This window comes from Nuphar pumila, chromosome 16 (assembly GCF_984573655.1).
Source record: "Nuphar pumila chromosome 16, dmNupPumi1.hap1.1, whole genome shotgun sequence".
Taxonomy (NCBI): domain Eukaryota; kingdom Viridiplantae; phylum Streptophyta; class Magnoliopsida; order Nymphaeales; family Nymphaeaceae; genus Nuphar; species Nuphar pumila.
In genome coordinates, this window is record NC_143264.1 from 3,551,490 (window position 1) to 3,569,389 (window position 17,900).

A 17,900-nucleotide genomic window follows, 5' to 3' on the forward strand; every position below is an offset into this window, starting at 1 on the left:
CTAAAAAAAATCCATCTCTCATTAAACCCTAAGGTCTTCCTTTTATTTTCCCTAAGTTCACATGGCTGGACCTTGGTGATTCCCCTCTACCATTCGCACTTCATCTCACGGTGTACCCTCTCTCCCAAAGAGTTCACGTACTCCTCTTTGCTGCAAACCCATCCACCTTCTTGCAGCCACAAGGTAGACCACCAACCGCAGCAAGCATCCATGGCTGTAGCTACCTCCAAGTAGCCGACGTCCATCTTGCTCCAACCCTTCTCCAAGAGACGCTTCATCCCTTGATGGCAGTCGACGTCCAGCATAACTGAAGCAACGCCCAACCATTGAACAGTTTGGCTCCAGCCATAGCTGGCGCTCCACCACCTTCTCCAGCTCCCTTTGCAGCATCAATCGGTTCCAGCCATATTAAAGCTCCCCTTGCAGCCACAACACCCACCTGTTCCATTCCAACCGGTACCACAGCCTCCACGGCTCCCACTGCCTCTCTTTCAATCTGATCCAACAAGGCCTCCCTTTTCAAGGTAAGATCCTTCATTTTATCAAAATTTTCATTATTTGATTGTTTTTTCTTTCCCTTTACATATATTCATGCTTTTGCTATGTGAGAGAGGAGGATCCGTCCGATCCATGGATCGGATCCCTCTCACTTATAGCCTACATCAAATAAATTGTGTATCTCCCCTTTCTTTTTCTTTTCTTTTTTTATTCATTTCAGTATGACTCTTATATAAATTGCATGTTTTAGGTAGTTTAATTAATTTTATCATTTTACTTAGTTTCATCAATACTTGCTTAGTATTTATAGCATTTTATTCAAGTGTTTAGTCCAGTCGATATTTCATGTTTAATTTCTCGTCGAAAAATCCTATTTTTTTTGTGGTAGGTGTGTACGTTTATCCTTGATTTCCTGCTAAAAAACCAGAATGATTAGATGACTGTGGCCCCACTTTAAAAATCCAAAACTAAATCGGGTTTTTAACCCTCTGGAAATTCCAGATCTCCTTTTAGCAGAGTTGTTGGCCCGAGATCTCCCTGATGGAAGATCTGATTCACTCCAAAAAAATACAGTAGATCCATGGTGGAATCTACTGATTTCCTGTATTTTATGGGAATTTTATAAAAAGGTTTGATCCTTGTTAAAATTCGGTTTTCACAGTCCACTGTGAAACACATACTACAGGCTTGTTAGGGTCTAGACCGACCTTAATCCACTGTGTCCTCCCAATCCATAGGTCGGATGACAAAACTTTCAAAAGAGGAATTGTTCCTCAACATGTCCTCTGTCATTTCCCAGAGTGTTAGAAATTTAGGATCAGAGGAATCAAACATTCTGTCTGCCAATTTCCAGTTTTTGAGAATTAGAGAGATTTATATCTCTGATTGTAAAGACCGTGAATCAAACATTCTGTATGCCCTGCACGTGTCGGACATGTGTCACGGTCGGTCCGCCGTTTCGGACCCGGATCCGAGCTGGACCCGAGCCTGAACTCGGACCCGGCTTCTCGATCGTTCGAGAAGCCTGTGACTTTAATAAGTCACAGGCGTCTCGGTCGAGGGGCAGAACCCCTTGCCCCTTCTCTCTCCTCGCTCGATCTCTGCTCCGTTCCCCTCTGCGCCGTCTCCCTCACGCCGTTGCCGCCGGCGATCAGAGACGCCGGCGCGCGACTCTGCCCGACCACCTCTTCGCTTCCTTCCCTTTCGCCGCCAGCTAGCGTCGCCACCAGCCTCCTGTCGCTGGTGAGCCCGAGAGTTCCGTCGGCGATCCTCGGCCATCGACGACGATCTTTACTTGCAGCAGCCCTCGTCGGAGCTCCGGTGAGCCCCCGATCCCCCTTGTTCTTCTCCCGTGAGGCACTTTCCCCTTCTGCAGCCGACCTCCCCCCCTTTTTGTTGTTTCTCCCTGCAGCTGCCGTCGGGAAGCAGTGGTCTCCCCTTCGGCTGACGACGACCAGCGATCCTCCCTGCAGTCTCCGAGCGTCGGCGACTCGCCGTTGGTCGCCACTGTCTCCTCTCTTCACCAGCCTCCTGTCGTCGGTGAGCCCGAGAACTTCGTTGGCGACCTTCCAGCCTCGACACCTGCGGTTTTTTGCCTCTGTCCACCTGACATCATTAGCTGCTGAAGATCGACAGTAGCATCCTCGCTGCTCCCTCTGAGTCTTCGCAGGCGGCCACCACCCTCCATTCGGGTGGCCTCAGCCGACGGTGGCCCTCAGCCCTCCAGCCTGCAGACTCCCCTGTTGCTGCCGTCTTCGGGGGTAAACCCTCCCCTCTCTTTCTCTTTTGTGTTGGGTGGATCGACAGGGGGGCTGAGCCCCCTGTCATCACCGCTTGTTGGCAGGGGGCTAAACCCCCTGCCTCCCTTTGTTTTTGGTCGATGGGGGGGGGGGGGGGGGGGGGGGGCTGAGCCCCCTGTTGTTGGCTCTTCTTAGCAGAGGGTTCCGCCCCCTGTCACTTTTTGCCTTTTTGCGGTTGGTCGACAGGGGGGTTGAGCCCCTGTCGCCTCTTGCTTGGCAGGGGGTTAACCCCCCCTGCCTTTTTGTTGTTGGTCGACAGGGGGGGGGGGGGGGCTGAGCCCCCTGTCGTCTCTTGTCGGCAAGGGGTTACCACCCCTGCCTTTTTGCAGTGGGTCAGCAGGGGGACTGAGCCCCCCCTGCTCTTTTTGTTGGTTCTCGGTAGGGGGAGGGGTCCCCCTGCCTTGGTGTTGCCTCTCGGTAGGGGGCGAGGTCCCCCTGCCTTTGTGTTGCTTCTTGGCAGGGGGGCCCTGCCTTTTGTTGTTTCCCCTGCAGGGGGCGGAGCCCCCCCTGCACCCTCTGTTGCTCCTCGGCAGGGGGTTCTGTCCCCCTGCCTCTTGCGTTGTGCCGGCAGGGGGCGAGGCCTCCCCTGCCTCCTGCGTTGTGCCAGCAGGGGGCGAAGCCCCTCTGCTTTTCTGTTTTCGAGCAGAGGCTTGCCCCCTGCATCTCTGTGTTTTCTGGCAAGGGGCTTTGCCCCCTTGCCTTGTTCTTGCTGTCGGCAGGGGGCTGCGCCCCTGTCTCGTGTTCTGACAGGGGGTGTTTCCCCCTTGCCTTGTTGTGACAGGTGTGGTAGGGAGCCTTTGCTCCCTCCCCTGCCTTTCTTTGTGCCTGGCAGACAGGGAGCTCCTGCTCCCTGCATCTACTGCTGTTGCCAGGCAGGGCTGAGGCCCCTGCCTCTGGCACCCTTGTCTGCAGGATGCAGAAGCTCCTGCCTCTGCCTCTGCCTCCTGCAGGCAAGAGACCTTGCTGCCTTGTTGCTTGTTTATTTTCGGCATATGCTAACGTTCTAGGCTCTCCAGGTTGAACGGTGGATCCAGCTCGCCCTTTGTGGCTCGAGCTCTTGCTTGGCTACGTTGCATGCGTACGAGGACCCGCAACCCCTTAAGGTAGGGGATTCTTGCATGAAAGGACAATGAACTGATAAATGCTAAAATAAGAAAGATAACTAAAAGAGGACGATATATGTATACGTATAATATATATACGTATGCCTTTACCTTCAAGGACGCGGTTTCGCGATCCTTGTCCTCTTTACTTTCCTGCACTTTCCTTTATGTCGCCGCCGCGCTATATGTGCCTAAGCTTTTCATTCCTGTCTTTTAACTCAAGGACGCGGTTTCGCGATCCTTGTCCTCTTTACTTTCCCGCACTTTACTTTTTTGCTGCCCCGCACTTTGCGCCTTGGCATTTACTTGCTTATGTCTGCCTTGTTCTCCAGGGTGTAATCCTGGTCCTCCTTTACGTTCTTGCACTTTACTTTCTGCATTTACTTGTTGCCCCGCGCTTTATGCGCCATGGGCTTGCTCCTGCTTTACTTTTCGTGTTTTACCTTCTTGTGCTGGCGTGCTTGCTCTTGCCCTAATCTTTTGTATGTGTTCGTCTTTATCTTGTTATCGCACTTCGTGCATATGCCTTGCTCAGGCATGTATTCTTATCTTTGTCGTATGCTTTCTCTCTTGCTTACGCTTATCGTTATCGAGGTGCAACCCCACGCATCGTAAGTCGTCCTTTACACTTGCGTAGTCAATATAGGATCTCATACCTCACGAGTTGCTTGCATAGTTGTCTGCTTGTGCGTTGCGATGATCGAGGTATGATCTCATACCTCGTGTGGAGCTTTAGCATTCTACCCGCGCGGTGCGGCTTCGTCCATCGCGTCTTGCCCCTCGTTTTGCCTTTGTATTGGTTTGTGCACGGGTTTGTCTCTTGTCAGCTTGCATTCCTTGAGTGCAGTTTCGAGTGTATAGTGAATATCGTTTCACTTGTCTTACAAGCCACGACACACACTTATGCACTTCGGTTCTCCAAAGACGATGGTCTTAGGTGCGATCCTATTTTCAGGAATGTATAGCTTGTAAAGTGATAGCGTCCAGACCTCCCAAATCGATGTATTTGGGATAGATGTGTACAACCTTAGTTTGCCTATTCGATACGACTTAGATAACCTTGTTTAAGATCCTGTGCCCGAGTAGGGCGGGGATCCTAGCGAGGTACTTGCGCCATCACTAGATCGGCGTTACCTCACTTCTGATGCGAGACCTAGTTTCTAGGCTTTCTGGTTTAATCAAGATTGTAGCGCCTTCCTTCCTTTGCGAAGGTATTGTTGGATCTCTTACAAGGGATCCATGTTCCTCCTCTTGTAGTTGTACCCTTAGTCACATACGATATGTTTGAACTACGAAGAGCAGGACAAGAGGTCTATAGAAACCTCTAAACGTGTATTGACACATTAAGCTAATCTTGTTATATTGTTTTCGGCTAATAGGCAGGTTGCTCGCGATTGTTTAAAGGACCCGAGCACGATCAGTTGGAACTGGAATGAGTTCACTGTGGGCTTCTGTAAAGCAGAAGTATTGGGATTTCCTGCGAGAGATCCATACCCCTCTCATCGTGGTTGTACTGTTGAACAGGTACGTTGCGTACTACGATGAGTAGGATGAGAGGTCTATGTCTGCCTCGAACATGCAATGGCATGTGTTTGAGATCACAAGAGTGATGTTTCTACCTCACTAGGGATTGACCCCTTTCATCGTGATTATACATTTGAATAGGTACGATGCATACTGCAGTGAGTAGAATGTGAATTGTGTGATTGATTTTGTTTTAAACTCTGATAAATGATTGATTTCAAAGCTTTCAACCTTTTTCATAAAAGGTTTCAAGTCCACGATTTTGGGGTGTTACAGCTTTTGGTATCAGAGCAACTGGGAAAGTGGTAATCCTTGATCATCCGCCATCTGCATCGCACTGTGAGTATTATTTTCTCTTAACTTATTTTATATTTCAGAAAACCCTGATTTCAAGGCCATAGTCTTGTTATCAAGGGCATTTTAGTCATTTTCATCCCAATTTCGAATTTCTAAACTTTCATATCCCAAAAAAAGACACTCAATAGCTTTGGTAGATAGTTTATCATTTTTATGAGTAAGCACATAACTTGTACAACCAAAGATTCTTAATATTTTAAAATCGAAAGTCATTTTGAAAAGTTTTTCAAATGAGGAGACATTTTGTAAGGAAAAGATGAAGGCATTCTATTTATTAAGTAGATTGGGATGAAAATGGCTTCGGCCCAATTTTATTTTAGAATGTCCCTAGAAATGATAAGAGTCATAGCGATTTATATTGTATGTCTTTGTTTTCTTTCCGCTGAACATACATTTTGTAGAGGGGTTTTAGGGCAATACCTTTGATGACAAACACCGTTTTGTTTCAAATAAGTTTGAAAATCATTTGACAATTTTCCTCCTGAATCGAACCTAAGAATAGATAACATTAGGTTTTGTTAGTGGGAACCAGATTTTGAATAACCGGAATTTGACCTGTATACAGGTTTTCCGGTGATCTAAAATCAATGGCTACGAAGGCATCATTTTTTTTCGATTCATAAAAATACATTTTTTTCATAAAAAAAAACTTGTTCCAAGAGTCGATTTCCACTAGATTGAGCATGCTAAGCACATCTATCGGTTGAGATCTATAATAAAATACTTTAAACTATGGGGCCTAACGGGGAAGAACGAGAAAATGGGGCTTAATATGCTCAGTTTTCTCTCTCTCTCTCTCTCTCTCTCTCTCTCTCTCTATATTTATATATATATATATATATATATATATGGAGAGAGAGAGAGAGATGAGTATCTCCTATACAGTTCATGTCCTAAACAGTAATAAACACTTCTAAATCGCTCAAAATATGCATCTAAACACGAAAAATTCCTAATGTAATATATGCTTTCTACTAAATAAGCTATAGAGAATACATCTATGAGTTTGGATTAAGCAAACACCCTAAACTTTATCTCTTAGAAGCCGTTTAGGGGCCATTCATTACTCTGTCTCACAGGCTTCAAAGAGACAACCCTATATATATATATATATATATATATATATATATATATATATATATATATATATATCAAACACCCTAAACTTTATCTCTTAGAAGCCGTTTAGGGTCCATTCATTACTCTCTCTCTCAGGCTTCAAAGAGACAAACCAGTATACATATATATATATATATATATATATAGGTTTGGGTCAGATTAGGATCCAAACCTATAAACTACTTGAGTAGCTTTAGGTAAAGATAGATGAACTTTTTATTAATGTTTACTAAAAGAAGAGGTGGGCATTTTTGTAATTTAGAGGGTTTATCTTATACAGTTAAGCGAGTGGGTGTTGTGTCTAGGTATTTATTAAAAAGGGGCTTGGGGGTGAAGGAATCCTCTTTATCCTCTTTGTTCTTCTTCCAATTGTCGGTACCCACTGCAGGGAGGGAGTTGGGTTGGGTTGGGTGGTTCATTCTCATGGATCAACCTCTTTGATGAAGCCAAAAAAACTGAAAAAAGAAGGGAAAAGGAGAAAAACGATTTATATTGAGTCTCGTTCGGGTCAGATTCGGTCCAAACAGACATGTACCCAACATGACACCCCCGTCGTGCCTTGTCAACATAGATATTGGTGGTACATGGGCATACTCAGAGTTGCCAGTTGGGAAAGCTTGAGCGGGAAGCGATTCGGGAAGCAAAAACGGAAAGCGAGGCACTTCAAAAATTTTAGGAAGCGGGAAGTGCAGTGCAGGTGGACTTAAAAGCAAATCAGGAATCGTCTTGGAAACGACCTAGGAAGCGAGGGAAAAGCGAAAATGGAAACGAAAGAAAAAACAGAAGAAAATGAAAAAAGAAGGGGAAGTGAGCTTCCCAGTAATTAGGAAGCACACTTCCTTCCCGTTTAATTGGAAGCACCACGTTTCGTGCTTCGGAGAAGCGCGCTTTCTCAAGTAATATGGTGCTTTCGGTGACCCTGGTAATGACCATGTGACATAGCAAATCACAAACCAAGTTGCCAGTGTCTATGCCATTAAGGACCCAATCTTTGTATGTCTCTCTCTTCCTTTACGTTTTGAACAATGTCTAGTGACTGCTATCTTAATAATCTTATAAGAAAGATCATCATGTAATAAAATCCAGTAAATGATTTTTTTATTTTCATGAGTGCTTTGCTGCAGACTTGTGTAGTTATGTAGTGTTAATTAGCCCCAAACCGAGTATTTTTATTGGAAGTGCATTGAGTGGTTTGACTGTTCAAATGATTTGCTTTTACCTCTTTTAACATATATGTTGTTGACTCTTTTTTTTAAGTTACATGGACTACTCGTGTTTTTATGGTATTAACCTTATGCAGAAAGCGACTGATGGACTTCTTTGTAACCTGTTAACTTTGTTTCCGCCATCCTTCCATCGTCACTATGATAGTGTGAGTGCAAATTTCTTTCACCCTTGGAATGTTCATTATGACTTTTTCTGAGTTGTTCCTTGAGGACAAAACTTGAACCTCAACTAGTTCTCTATGGACTTCGAAATACAAAATATTAAAGCATTATATCAACTTAATGGCTTCTTATCTCCATCAATATATTTGACAATTTGCTTTAAGGCAGATTTATAGTGTTTGGGGATATATTTTGTATAACTGCCAATAATTTGGATTTATGAACACAAAATTTCTTGGCCAGTAGCTTGCAAAAAGTTTTTCTCCATTAGGATTTTTTTTCTTTGCATAGTAGCTTATTCTTAAACTAATTAAGAAATCAATTTTAGTTTTTTTTTATTTCACCTATTGATTGATTCAATTGGACAGTATTGGGTTATTATGCGTCATTCAAAATTCAAATGTTTAAATTTGTGAAAGAATTGTCATATTGGTTTGGATGATTAACTGTCACAGGCTGAGGTTGTTGCTGCAACCATCTTGTTAAGAAATTCAAGCTTAGCTTTATCTAAGCTGTGTCCCGGCTCATTACAATAGTGACAAATGACTTTTCTGCCCCACTATAGTTATTATTTTCACTATAGTTATTTTGCCTCACAAAGTGTGGACGATTGTAAGACTTCACATGGTTGTCGAGTTTAGACACTGCCAACACTTCATGTCCTCCTTTAATCATACCAAGACGAATTTCTTCTTGGCATATTTTGGCAATTGCATCTTCTAAGAGAAGAGGTGTAGATCTATGGAGGAGAAAATCTAACTTGTTCAAATTCGGAACGAAGTCCATACAAGAATTCAAAAAATTGTTCTCTTTCCATTTGTTGACGCTTAAGCTTCACATCTTTAATGGCAACCCACTTAGGCTCCAAAAGTACCAATTCATCTCATGGAGGAGATAAAGCACTAAAAAAATCTCGAACACTCAAGTCCCCTTGCTTGGTAGTTCTAAGTTTTCTTGCAAAAAATATTGCCATGCAAGATCTTTTTGGGTATACATATCCTTCATAAAGAGCCATGCCTCATTAACTTTACGAAAAATTGCAATATTGGCACATATTTTAAGCTCAACATTATTCATAAACCATGTAAGGAATCGTTGGGAGCTCCCAATAATCTTAAATATGACTGTTGGGCTACCAACGACTCTATGGTCTAAAAAAACCATAGAGCCCTTGCCCCTTTTTTCACAAAGACAAACAGAAAAAAATATAAAATTGTCTAAACTTAACTTCTTTACTAATTATTAGCAAGAATTAATAAATTTATTTTTTTATAAAATATGTGATTACGCTTACTACAACAATAAAGCTAATTATAAAGTTGGTTATATTTTATACGAACTAGTGCAAATTCAACTTACTTTTAATAAAATATTTTAAATGGAACATAGGTCTAAACAGAATCAAGAATTAAGGAAAAAAATAATGCAGTCATATCGAAATATGAAATATGAAATATGAAATATGAAATATGAAATATGAAATTTTGTCCAATACATTACATTCTTCTTAATGTTAAATATATATGCAAAAATTAGTTTTTTAAATAACTAATTAAATTTTTGAATAAAATGCATATCTCAAGTATTTATTAAAAAAAATCTTATTTAAGAGAAACATGCAAGAAATGCACAGAAAACATGTTTTCCAAATAAAGGAAATGGGTTTCCCTTATAAAGTAAGTAGGTTTCCCATGTGATGTGAAACGGGTTTCCCATGCAATTTTAGAAGTTTCCCACAAGTTTCGGAAATGTTAGGTTTTCACTTTTCAGTTTCCCAAGAAAAGGGTTTCCCACATGTACATAGAGTTTCCAGCAATCCTGGGAGCAGCCCATGACTCGATTCATTTTAAGTCAAAAATGGATGCATCCTTTTATAGATAGTGAAGCATCCCCCTTAAAATGCACGATGTGGGACTATTTTTCAAAGGTTGAGTGTTCCATGCACATTTAATGAATTAATAACATATCTCTCTTATTAGATAAGTAGGATGTAGTGCATTAATGCTAACCATTTTCTATTACATGTAAAAATGAGACTTTATACAATGGAAGCTTAGTCCCATCTCTAAGAGTGAAAATGGAAGCCCACCCCATGCATATAAATAGGTGCCCCTCCATGCTTTAAAGTCAAAAAATTTATTGATCATGGGCCAGTACCCAACCCAAGTAATGAATTGTGGATCTCACACACACACACACACACACACACACACACACACACACACACACACACACACACACACATATATATATATATATAAACATAGAAATAGAAATAAGAAATTGTAATTCTTGCACAACTAAGCAAGAAAATTTTATCAACATGAAAGAATGGAAGAGTTCTCATACCAGCAAGGATTTTGTCAACCTCAACATTGGCATTCTCAAAAAGCAAAGGAGCTGGTAGCTGTCCCACCCAGTTAAAGCTTTCAGGTATTCCACTGAAGCATTTTGGTAAACACAGCAAGCCTTTTGCGAGCATTCATGAATGGTTGACCAGTTTTGGAATCAATAATACTCAGTAATGTGTGTGATACCTATGATTTTCAAAAGCATTTGGTATGTTACTTTGAAAGAATTTTTAAATCATACAACAAGCATTAACGAGAATTCTGTTTAGCTGCACCTGCACTACAAGTTGATTACACCATAAAATAGATTGGTGCTCCATTGAGAGCCACACATTCCTCATGCCTGCCGTACCAATCATAAAGCCATGACTCGCAGGTACTATTCCATCTAAAGATGCCAATTTTGTGCCGACCTGGCATAGAAAAAAAAGGAAATAAAAAAAAGTTCAGAAACTAGTGCATGAATAAGGTACGAGAGAAAAAAAGTTACACATAGTTTGTGTATGTATAGATCCAATCATCAATTTTAGGTCTAGCCTTCGAAATTTTTCAACATGGTAGGCTACAGGTCAGAACTAACCAAACACAGTGGATCTTATGACCCAATTTTAAAATATATGAAAATAATGTCCAAATTGCAGCATTAATTACCACCCTGCAACAAAATATCCCCTAGTCATCTACTTGATCAAATATTGAAGTGACCAAACAGATCATGCAGAAGATATCCCAAGGGCTAGATGTAGAAGCTGCAATTAGGTCTCCCTAAACCACTGGCAAGTGACAACATTTTTTTTATGGGAGACACAAACCAACTGTAGGGGGATTGCCATTGTCAAAAGTTTCAGCATCCAAAATACATGCACGGAAGGGGTTGTGCTGAAATAAGACCTAATAATTGATAAAAAGAACAAATAAAAAGAAATAATACTGAGGAGTTAATCCTTACCTGGTAATCACGAATGCCGCCAGCTATGGATACGACAATGACATTTGAAAGCAATGTATCAGACACCGAATGGCCTGAATGTTTCCTCTGGACTTCATAGCCCTTTTTCCAGTCACTATTTACTTGGGAAAAGAACTGACCTAATGAGGGTTGCAGGGCCAGTGGTGGGGACCTGCATTAATAGTTCATGTTCTATAAAAAGAATGCATAGAAGATAGTGTATAGCATCTTTGGAGCCTACGCACGGTTATGAGAATTAAAGAAGTCACTTACTGATGTGCACTAGAAAGTGTAAGGACAGTTTCCACTGCCGATTTTCTTAAATGAGGGTGGACAATTGCAGCTCTAGCAACAAATCCACCCATAGAGTGACCAACCAATATGACACTTCTGGGTAACCTTCCAGAGGCATCAGCACCTTCTTTGGATTGTGCATTTTGAGACTCCACATACTGATCCAAAATCTGCTACCATATAAAGAATATTTTTTTACAATTATTGCCATCTCAAAGGCAACAACACTTTGCTTGCGCTCTTCTTAAGAAACATGAAGAAACAAGCATCATGCAAATGATAACCAGGAAAACTTAGTTTTTATCAACAGTCCTGCAATTTTAAAGAAAATAGCAAGTGTAGATACCAACATATTCTTTCTTGGTGTTAAAAATAAAGCAATCAAGACAAGGCATTATCTTCTCACCTTAGAAAGCAAAGGTTCAACCAAGGAATGGTCATCACATTTTTGTGGAGGATCAAGCAACATTGAAAAAGCTAGAAGCATAAGATGGCTGCAGCCCAATGGATAACAATTTTCTAAAGCATACAAATACAATGTACAAAAACACAAAAGGGCAACAAAAAATACTTCTAAAAAGACACTAAGAGAACAGAAAGATTGTTAGAAAATAATGCATATATGTATGTATATATATATACACTCTTCTTAATACAAGAGTATGTATATGTATAAGTATATGTATATAAATACGTATTTAAAGTATATACATATATATATTTATAATCTTTTTCTTTATTTCTGTAATTTTTCCTTTTTCTTTATTTATTTTTAACTTACCTTCTTGTTTTGTAAACTGTCATTAGCTGACTGCTGAACACAGTCAGCTAATGACAGTCTCAGTACAGCTGACACAGTCAGCTGAAGAGTCATTGGGGCTGTACCCGTCCCAACGTCTCCTCCCCTTCTATATTCTATATAAATAAGGGCCTCCAGCCCATTGTATTATATATAAAAACAAGGGGTTTTATCCCATAATGCTCATTAATCAAACAGTGCATTTGACGCACTTTCTTACTTTTGTGTTGTGAAGTATTTGAATGCTACTTTGTGCTAGCATATGCTTTTGAATGTTTGAAGTATCAAGTTATTTGGAAACTTGATTGTTTGTAAGGCTCTTCACATAGGCTCTTCACATATTGCAAGTAAGCCTCTTCACATGGTATCAGAGCTTGGTGTATGATCAACGGTGCATTGGTAGGCTGTCTCGTAAAGCGTACTTATTCTACTTCATGGTGGTGACTTCTTTTCCTCTTCTAATTCACCATGGGTGAATCTTTTCCACACAATACAAGCAACTCCAACTTTATTCCGCCGTTCAAACTTAAAGGAATCAACTATAATATTTGGGCGGGACACTTGGAGACGTTCATCAAAGGTCAAGGTTTGTGGGGATTCATAAGAGGTACTATTCTTGAACCTACTCCCAAAATTTCATTAGGTAAAAATGGGATTGAGACTAGTCTTGAGGAAAGAAACAAAACCATGAAAGAATACTACAAGAAATTGGATGAATGGGAAATGAGAAACGCAAAAATTCTTTCATGGATGCTAAGTGGAGTTGATACAAAAATTGTCTCAAATCTATTATGCTACAAAAAGAAAAATGAAGCGTGGGAATATCTTAAAGGTATGTTTACTGAAAAAGATATGGCTCACAAGTATTATCTCCAAGAAAAGGTTAGAAATACCAAACAAGAAGATAAAAATGTAAGAAATTATTATATGAAATTATCTTCCATTTAGACCCAACTTGCCCAATTTGAACCCAAATGGGAAGGTAAGTGTATAGAAATATGAAGAGTTCAAGTTGAAGAAGATATACTCTTAGCTTTTCTCTATGGTTTGAGACCCGAATTTGAACAAACAAGGTCCTCCTTGCTATCATCTTCATCACCTCTTCCTATTCATGAGATTCTCACTAAACTTAGTGGAGAAGAAACTAGGCTAAACATGATTAAAAATGTTAGTGTTTTTGCTACATCTAGCAATGGTCAAGAAGATGATTGTGCTATTGCCGCATCAAAACCAGAACATTATATTAAGTCATATAAACTGTCTCCCTTCAATAGAAATAGAGGAGAATCAAAAATCATTTGCCATAACTGTAATGAGCCCGGTCACATTAGGCATCAATGTCCTAAATACAAATATAAGCCTCAATGTCCTAAATACAAATATAGGCCTCAAGAAAAACGTATTGCCGCTGCACCATCAAAACAAGATGAGGATACTCTGAATCTCAAGGACCTCACCAAATCCTTATCTAAACTGACGGAGGCATTACAACCATTACTTAAAGGATCTACCTCAGGAGCGGTCATTGCATCCTCTTCTACTTTTGGTATGTGTTCTTGGCTTCTCGATTTAGGAGCTTCTTTTCATATGACTCCACATAAGTCTATGATATCTTATTGTCAATCTAATTCAAATACATCATTTGTTTGCACTGTTGATGGCCCTGCCTTAGAAATATAAGGTATTGGAAATTTTAAAAATGATTTGTCAAAACATAGCAAATTTTATATTCCAAAAATAAGATTTATACTTAAACTTCATCTTAACCTACTTTTAGTTTCGCAAATCTCATATCATAGATGTAATGTCATTTTCTCATCAAATAAATGTTGGGTGCAACATCGTCAGTCCGGAAAATTGATTTGGGAAGGTTCTAGACAAGGAGATCTCTATTATATGAATTTCCTTTGTATTCCAAAGGAATCATTTTGTAACATTGCCCAAACAAAAGATATATGAACTTAGCATCATAGACTTGGGCATCCAAACATAAAAAAATTAAATTTTGTACCAGTTACCAAGAATATTTGTAAAGAAAATTTTGAATGTCAAGAATGTTTACTTAGTAAAATGACAGTCTTGCCATATGGTCAAAGAACCTTTTATTCTTCAATGCCTTTTGAATTAGTTCATTCAGATGTGTGGGGTCCTGCACTCGTAGCTTCTAAAGGAAGATTCTCCTACTATGTTGTGTTTATCGATGATTTCACTAGATATTGTTGGATTTACTTTCTTAAGTTTAAATCCGATGTATTCGCAATATTCAAAATATTCCATAATATGATTAAAAATCAATTTGAAAGTAAACTCAAAATCCTCGGAATTGACTCTGGAGGAGAATATTTGTCAAATGAATTAAAACAAATTTTAGAAAATGAAAGAATTCTACATCAAAGATCGTGTCCTAGAACTCCACAACAAAATGAAATTTCAGAAAGAAAATACAGACACATTATGGAAACTACAAGGACTCTCTTGATTGCTAAAAACGTTCCAAAAAATCTTTGGGCTGAAGTTGCATGAACTTCAGTATATCTTATAAATAGGATGCCTTCAAAAACATTGTCCAATAAAATTGCCTTTAAAAAATTATTCAAATATCAACCTAACTATCAAAGACTGAGAATCTTTGGTTGCAAATGTTATGTTTTAAATGATAAAGGAGAAAAACTGTTCTCTAAGGCTATTCCTCGTGCATTCATTGGTCATTCTAAAACACAAAAAGGATTCAAATGTTATGATATAAAAAAATGATAAACTTCTCGTCTCAAGGAATGTTAATTTTGTTGAAAATAAAAGTGGATTTGAAGGAAACATGTCGCAAGACATAAATTCTGATTACTCATTCTTGTTTAAATAGTTGTCTAATGCTGAAAATATTTATGTAGAACCTCCTATTAAGAATATAACAACAACTGAACCAATAGTATACACTAGAAGGAATCGAAATGCAACCAATGAAGGTGTAAATCAAAGTAATCATGAAGCATTAGAAATACCCTCAGAACAAACAATTATTCGTAGATCTGAACGAATCTCAAGGATCCCAAATAAATTTGTGTCTTATGACTCATGCTCTCCTAAACATAGAGCATGTCTTATAGCTATTCATTCTTACTTTGAACCCTCATATTACAATGAAGCAAAAAATTTACCCGAATGAATAAAAGCTATGCATATAGAATTGGATACTCTTAAAGAAGCTAATACTTAGGAAATTCTAAATTTACCCATCGGAAAGAAGACCATAGGTTGTAGATGGGTTTTTAAGGTAAAAAACAAAAGTGATGGATCCTTAGAAAGACGTAAAGCTAGGCTAGTTGCCAAAAGATATTCTCAAGAATACGGAGTTGATTACGAAAAAACTTTTGCTCTTATTGCCAGAATGACCATTGTTCGGATGCTTATAGTTATTTCAACTATTAAAACTGGAATATATTTCAAATGAATATTAAAAATGCCTTTTTGAATAGGAATCTTAATAAGGAAGTATACATGGATGTTCCACCTGGATTGATAATCCCTTCAGATAAAGTGCTTAAATTAAAAAAGGCATTGTATGGCCTCAAACAAACACCTAAAGCTTGGTTTGATACTTTTAACAATGTTATTACAAGATATGGTTTTAAACCATGTTATACTGATACAACTTTATTTATCAAGAATTCTTCTGCAGGTAATATAATTTTACTTTTGTATGTTGATGATATGTTGATTACAGGTAGTGACAAAGAAGGAATCAAGAAAGCAAACAGTTTTTAAAAAATTCTTTTGAAATGACAGATCTTGGGTTCCTAACATACTTTCTTGGTATAGAAGTATCTTACTCTAACAGAGGATACATATTGTCACAAACAAAGTTTGCTTCAGATATTATTGACAGGTCAGGACTATCAGATGATAAATTTGTTGACACCCCAAAGACTCTTGGAATAAAGATATGAGTCGATGATGGAGTTCCTTTAGACAACACAACCCCCTTTAGACAGCTCGTGAGATCTCTTATGTATCTAAGTATTACAAGACCAGACATAGCTCATGTTGTACATACAGCCAGCCAATTTCAACATGCTTCAACATCAGCTCATATGAATGCAGTCATGAGAATCATTAAATATGTCAGAAGTACAATAAATAAGAGAGTTTTTTATCTTCTTCTTCCTCTTAAGATCATATTGCATACTCTGATGTTGATTGGGGAGGGATCCAAATAATAGGCGCTCAACAACTGGTTTTTGTGTGTTTCTAGGTGAATCATTGATTTCATGGAGATGCAAGAAACAACAAAATTTGTCATTATCATATACAGAAGCTGAATATAGAGCAATGGCAACTATTACCATGGAAATCGTGTGGCTCAAACAACTAATTTCAGATATAGGAATTCATCTTCAGAATCCATATACATTGCTCGAAATCATATGTTCCATGAAAGAACTAAGCATATAGAGATGGACTGCCATTTTGTTCGTGAATATTACTTAAAAGAAGACTATTGATCTTCCTTATGTAATATCAGAATATCAACTTGCGGATTTCTTCACCAAGGCATTGTGCTCACTAAGATTCAACTTTTTACTTGACAAACTTTCGGTGATTTCACCATAAGTTTGAGGGAGACTGTTAGAAAATAATACATATATGTATATACTTGAATATATATATACTCTTCTTAATACAAGAGTATGTATATATATAAATATATGTATATAAATACATATTTAAAGTATATATGTATATATGTGTAATCTTTTTCTTTATTTCTGTAATTTTTCCTTTTTCTTTATTTATTTTTTACTTACCTTTTTGTTTTGTAAACTGTCATTAGTTGACTGCTGAACATAGTTAGCTAATGACAGTCTGAGTACAGTTGACACAGTCAGCTGAAGAGCCATTGGGTACAGTCCCAACGTCTCCTCCTCTTCTATATTCTCTGTAAATAAGGGCCTCCAGCCCATTGTATTGTATATAAAAAGAAGGGGTTTTATCCCCTAATGCTCATTAATCAAACAGTGCATTTGACGCACTCTCTTACTTTTGTGTTGTGAAGTATTTGAATGCTACTTTGTGCTAGCATATGCTTTTGAATGTTTGAAGTATCAAGTTATTTGGAAACTTGATTGTTTGTAAGGCTCTTCACATATTGTTTGTAAGCCTTTTAACAAAGATTAGTTACTCAACAATCTCATTATCCACCATAAGCCAAGGAATCAGGGTTTCATAGACAATGGCTTCACAAAAAGCATATCTGCTTAAGAAAAGAAGGAAGAATTGAGAGAGAAATGATGTCCATGACAAACTCTTAATAAATGTAATGCCATTTGACTTCAAATTTTTTGTTCAACCTGAGGTAAAACAGCCTTCTTCCAATCTGAATGATGTTATCATTTTGCAGAAAGCAAATAACATAGCAACAATCAAAACCAAAGCAGCAAGAACAAAACAGAAGCTCTCAGAAGTAGGTGACATAACAAACATATATTCTATTCTAATTGCAGAACAGGAATAAAGCAACATCAAACTCATTTATGTTTGTAAAAAGGCAGTTGCATGGTGATGACACACAAAAACTGGATATTTATATTTAGCTGGTTATCAAGAATTATCCTAAATATTATAAAAGCAGAAGCAAGGGTAGTAGGTGTAAAAAATTAGATCCTTTATAACTTTTCTTAATTGACATGGTTGTCATGTGTTTAGCAAGGCCATTTTGAACTTG

The 17,900-nt window shown here is 38.8% G+C and overlaps 1 protein-coding gene across 1 annotated transcript in view; it reads right to left on the bottom strand.

Annotated features, from left to right (window-relative positions):
- LOC149812695 (GPI inositol-deacylase-like) overlaps positions 1-17,900 on the bottom strand; it is a 95,616-nt gene that overhangs the window by 65,653 nt on the left and 12,063 nt on the right. Inside the window, exons 4-7 of the mRNA XM_089991741.1 lie at positions 11,362-11,552; positions 11,089-11,260; positions 10,415-10,552; positions 10,138-10,325 (exon numbers count right to left, since the gene is read on the bottom strand). Coding sequence (XP_089847867.1) covers positions 10,218-10,325; positions 10,415-10,552; positions 11,089-11,260; positions 11,362-11,552 — 609 coding nt within the window. The 3' untranslated portion in view covers positions 10,138-10,217. The remainder of the gene's footprint in view (positions 1-10,137; positions 10,326-10,414; positions 10,553-11,088; positions 11,261-11,361; positions 11,553-17,900) is intronic.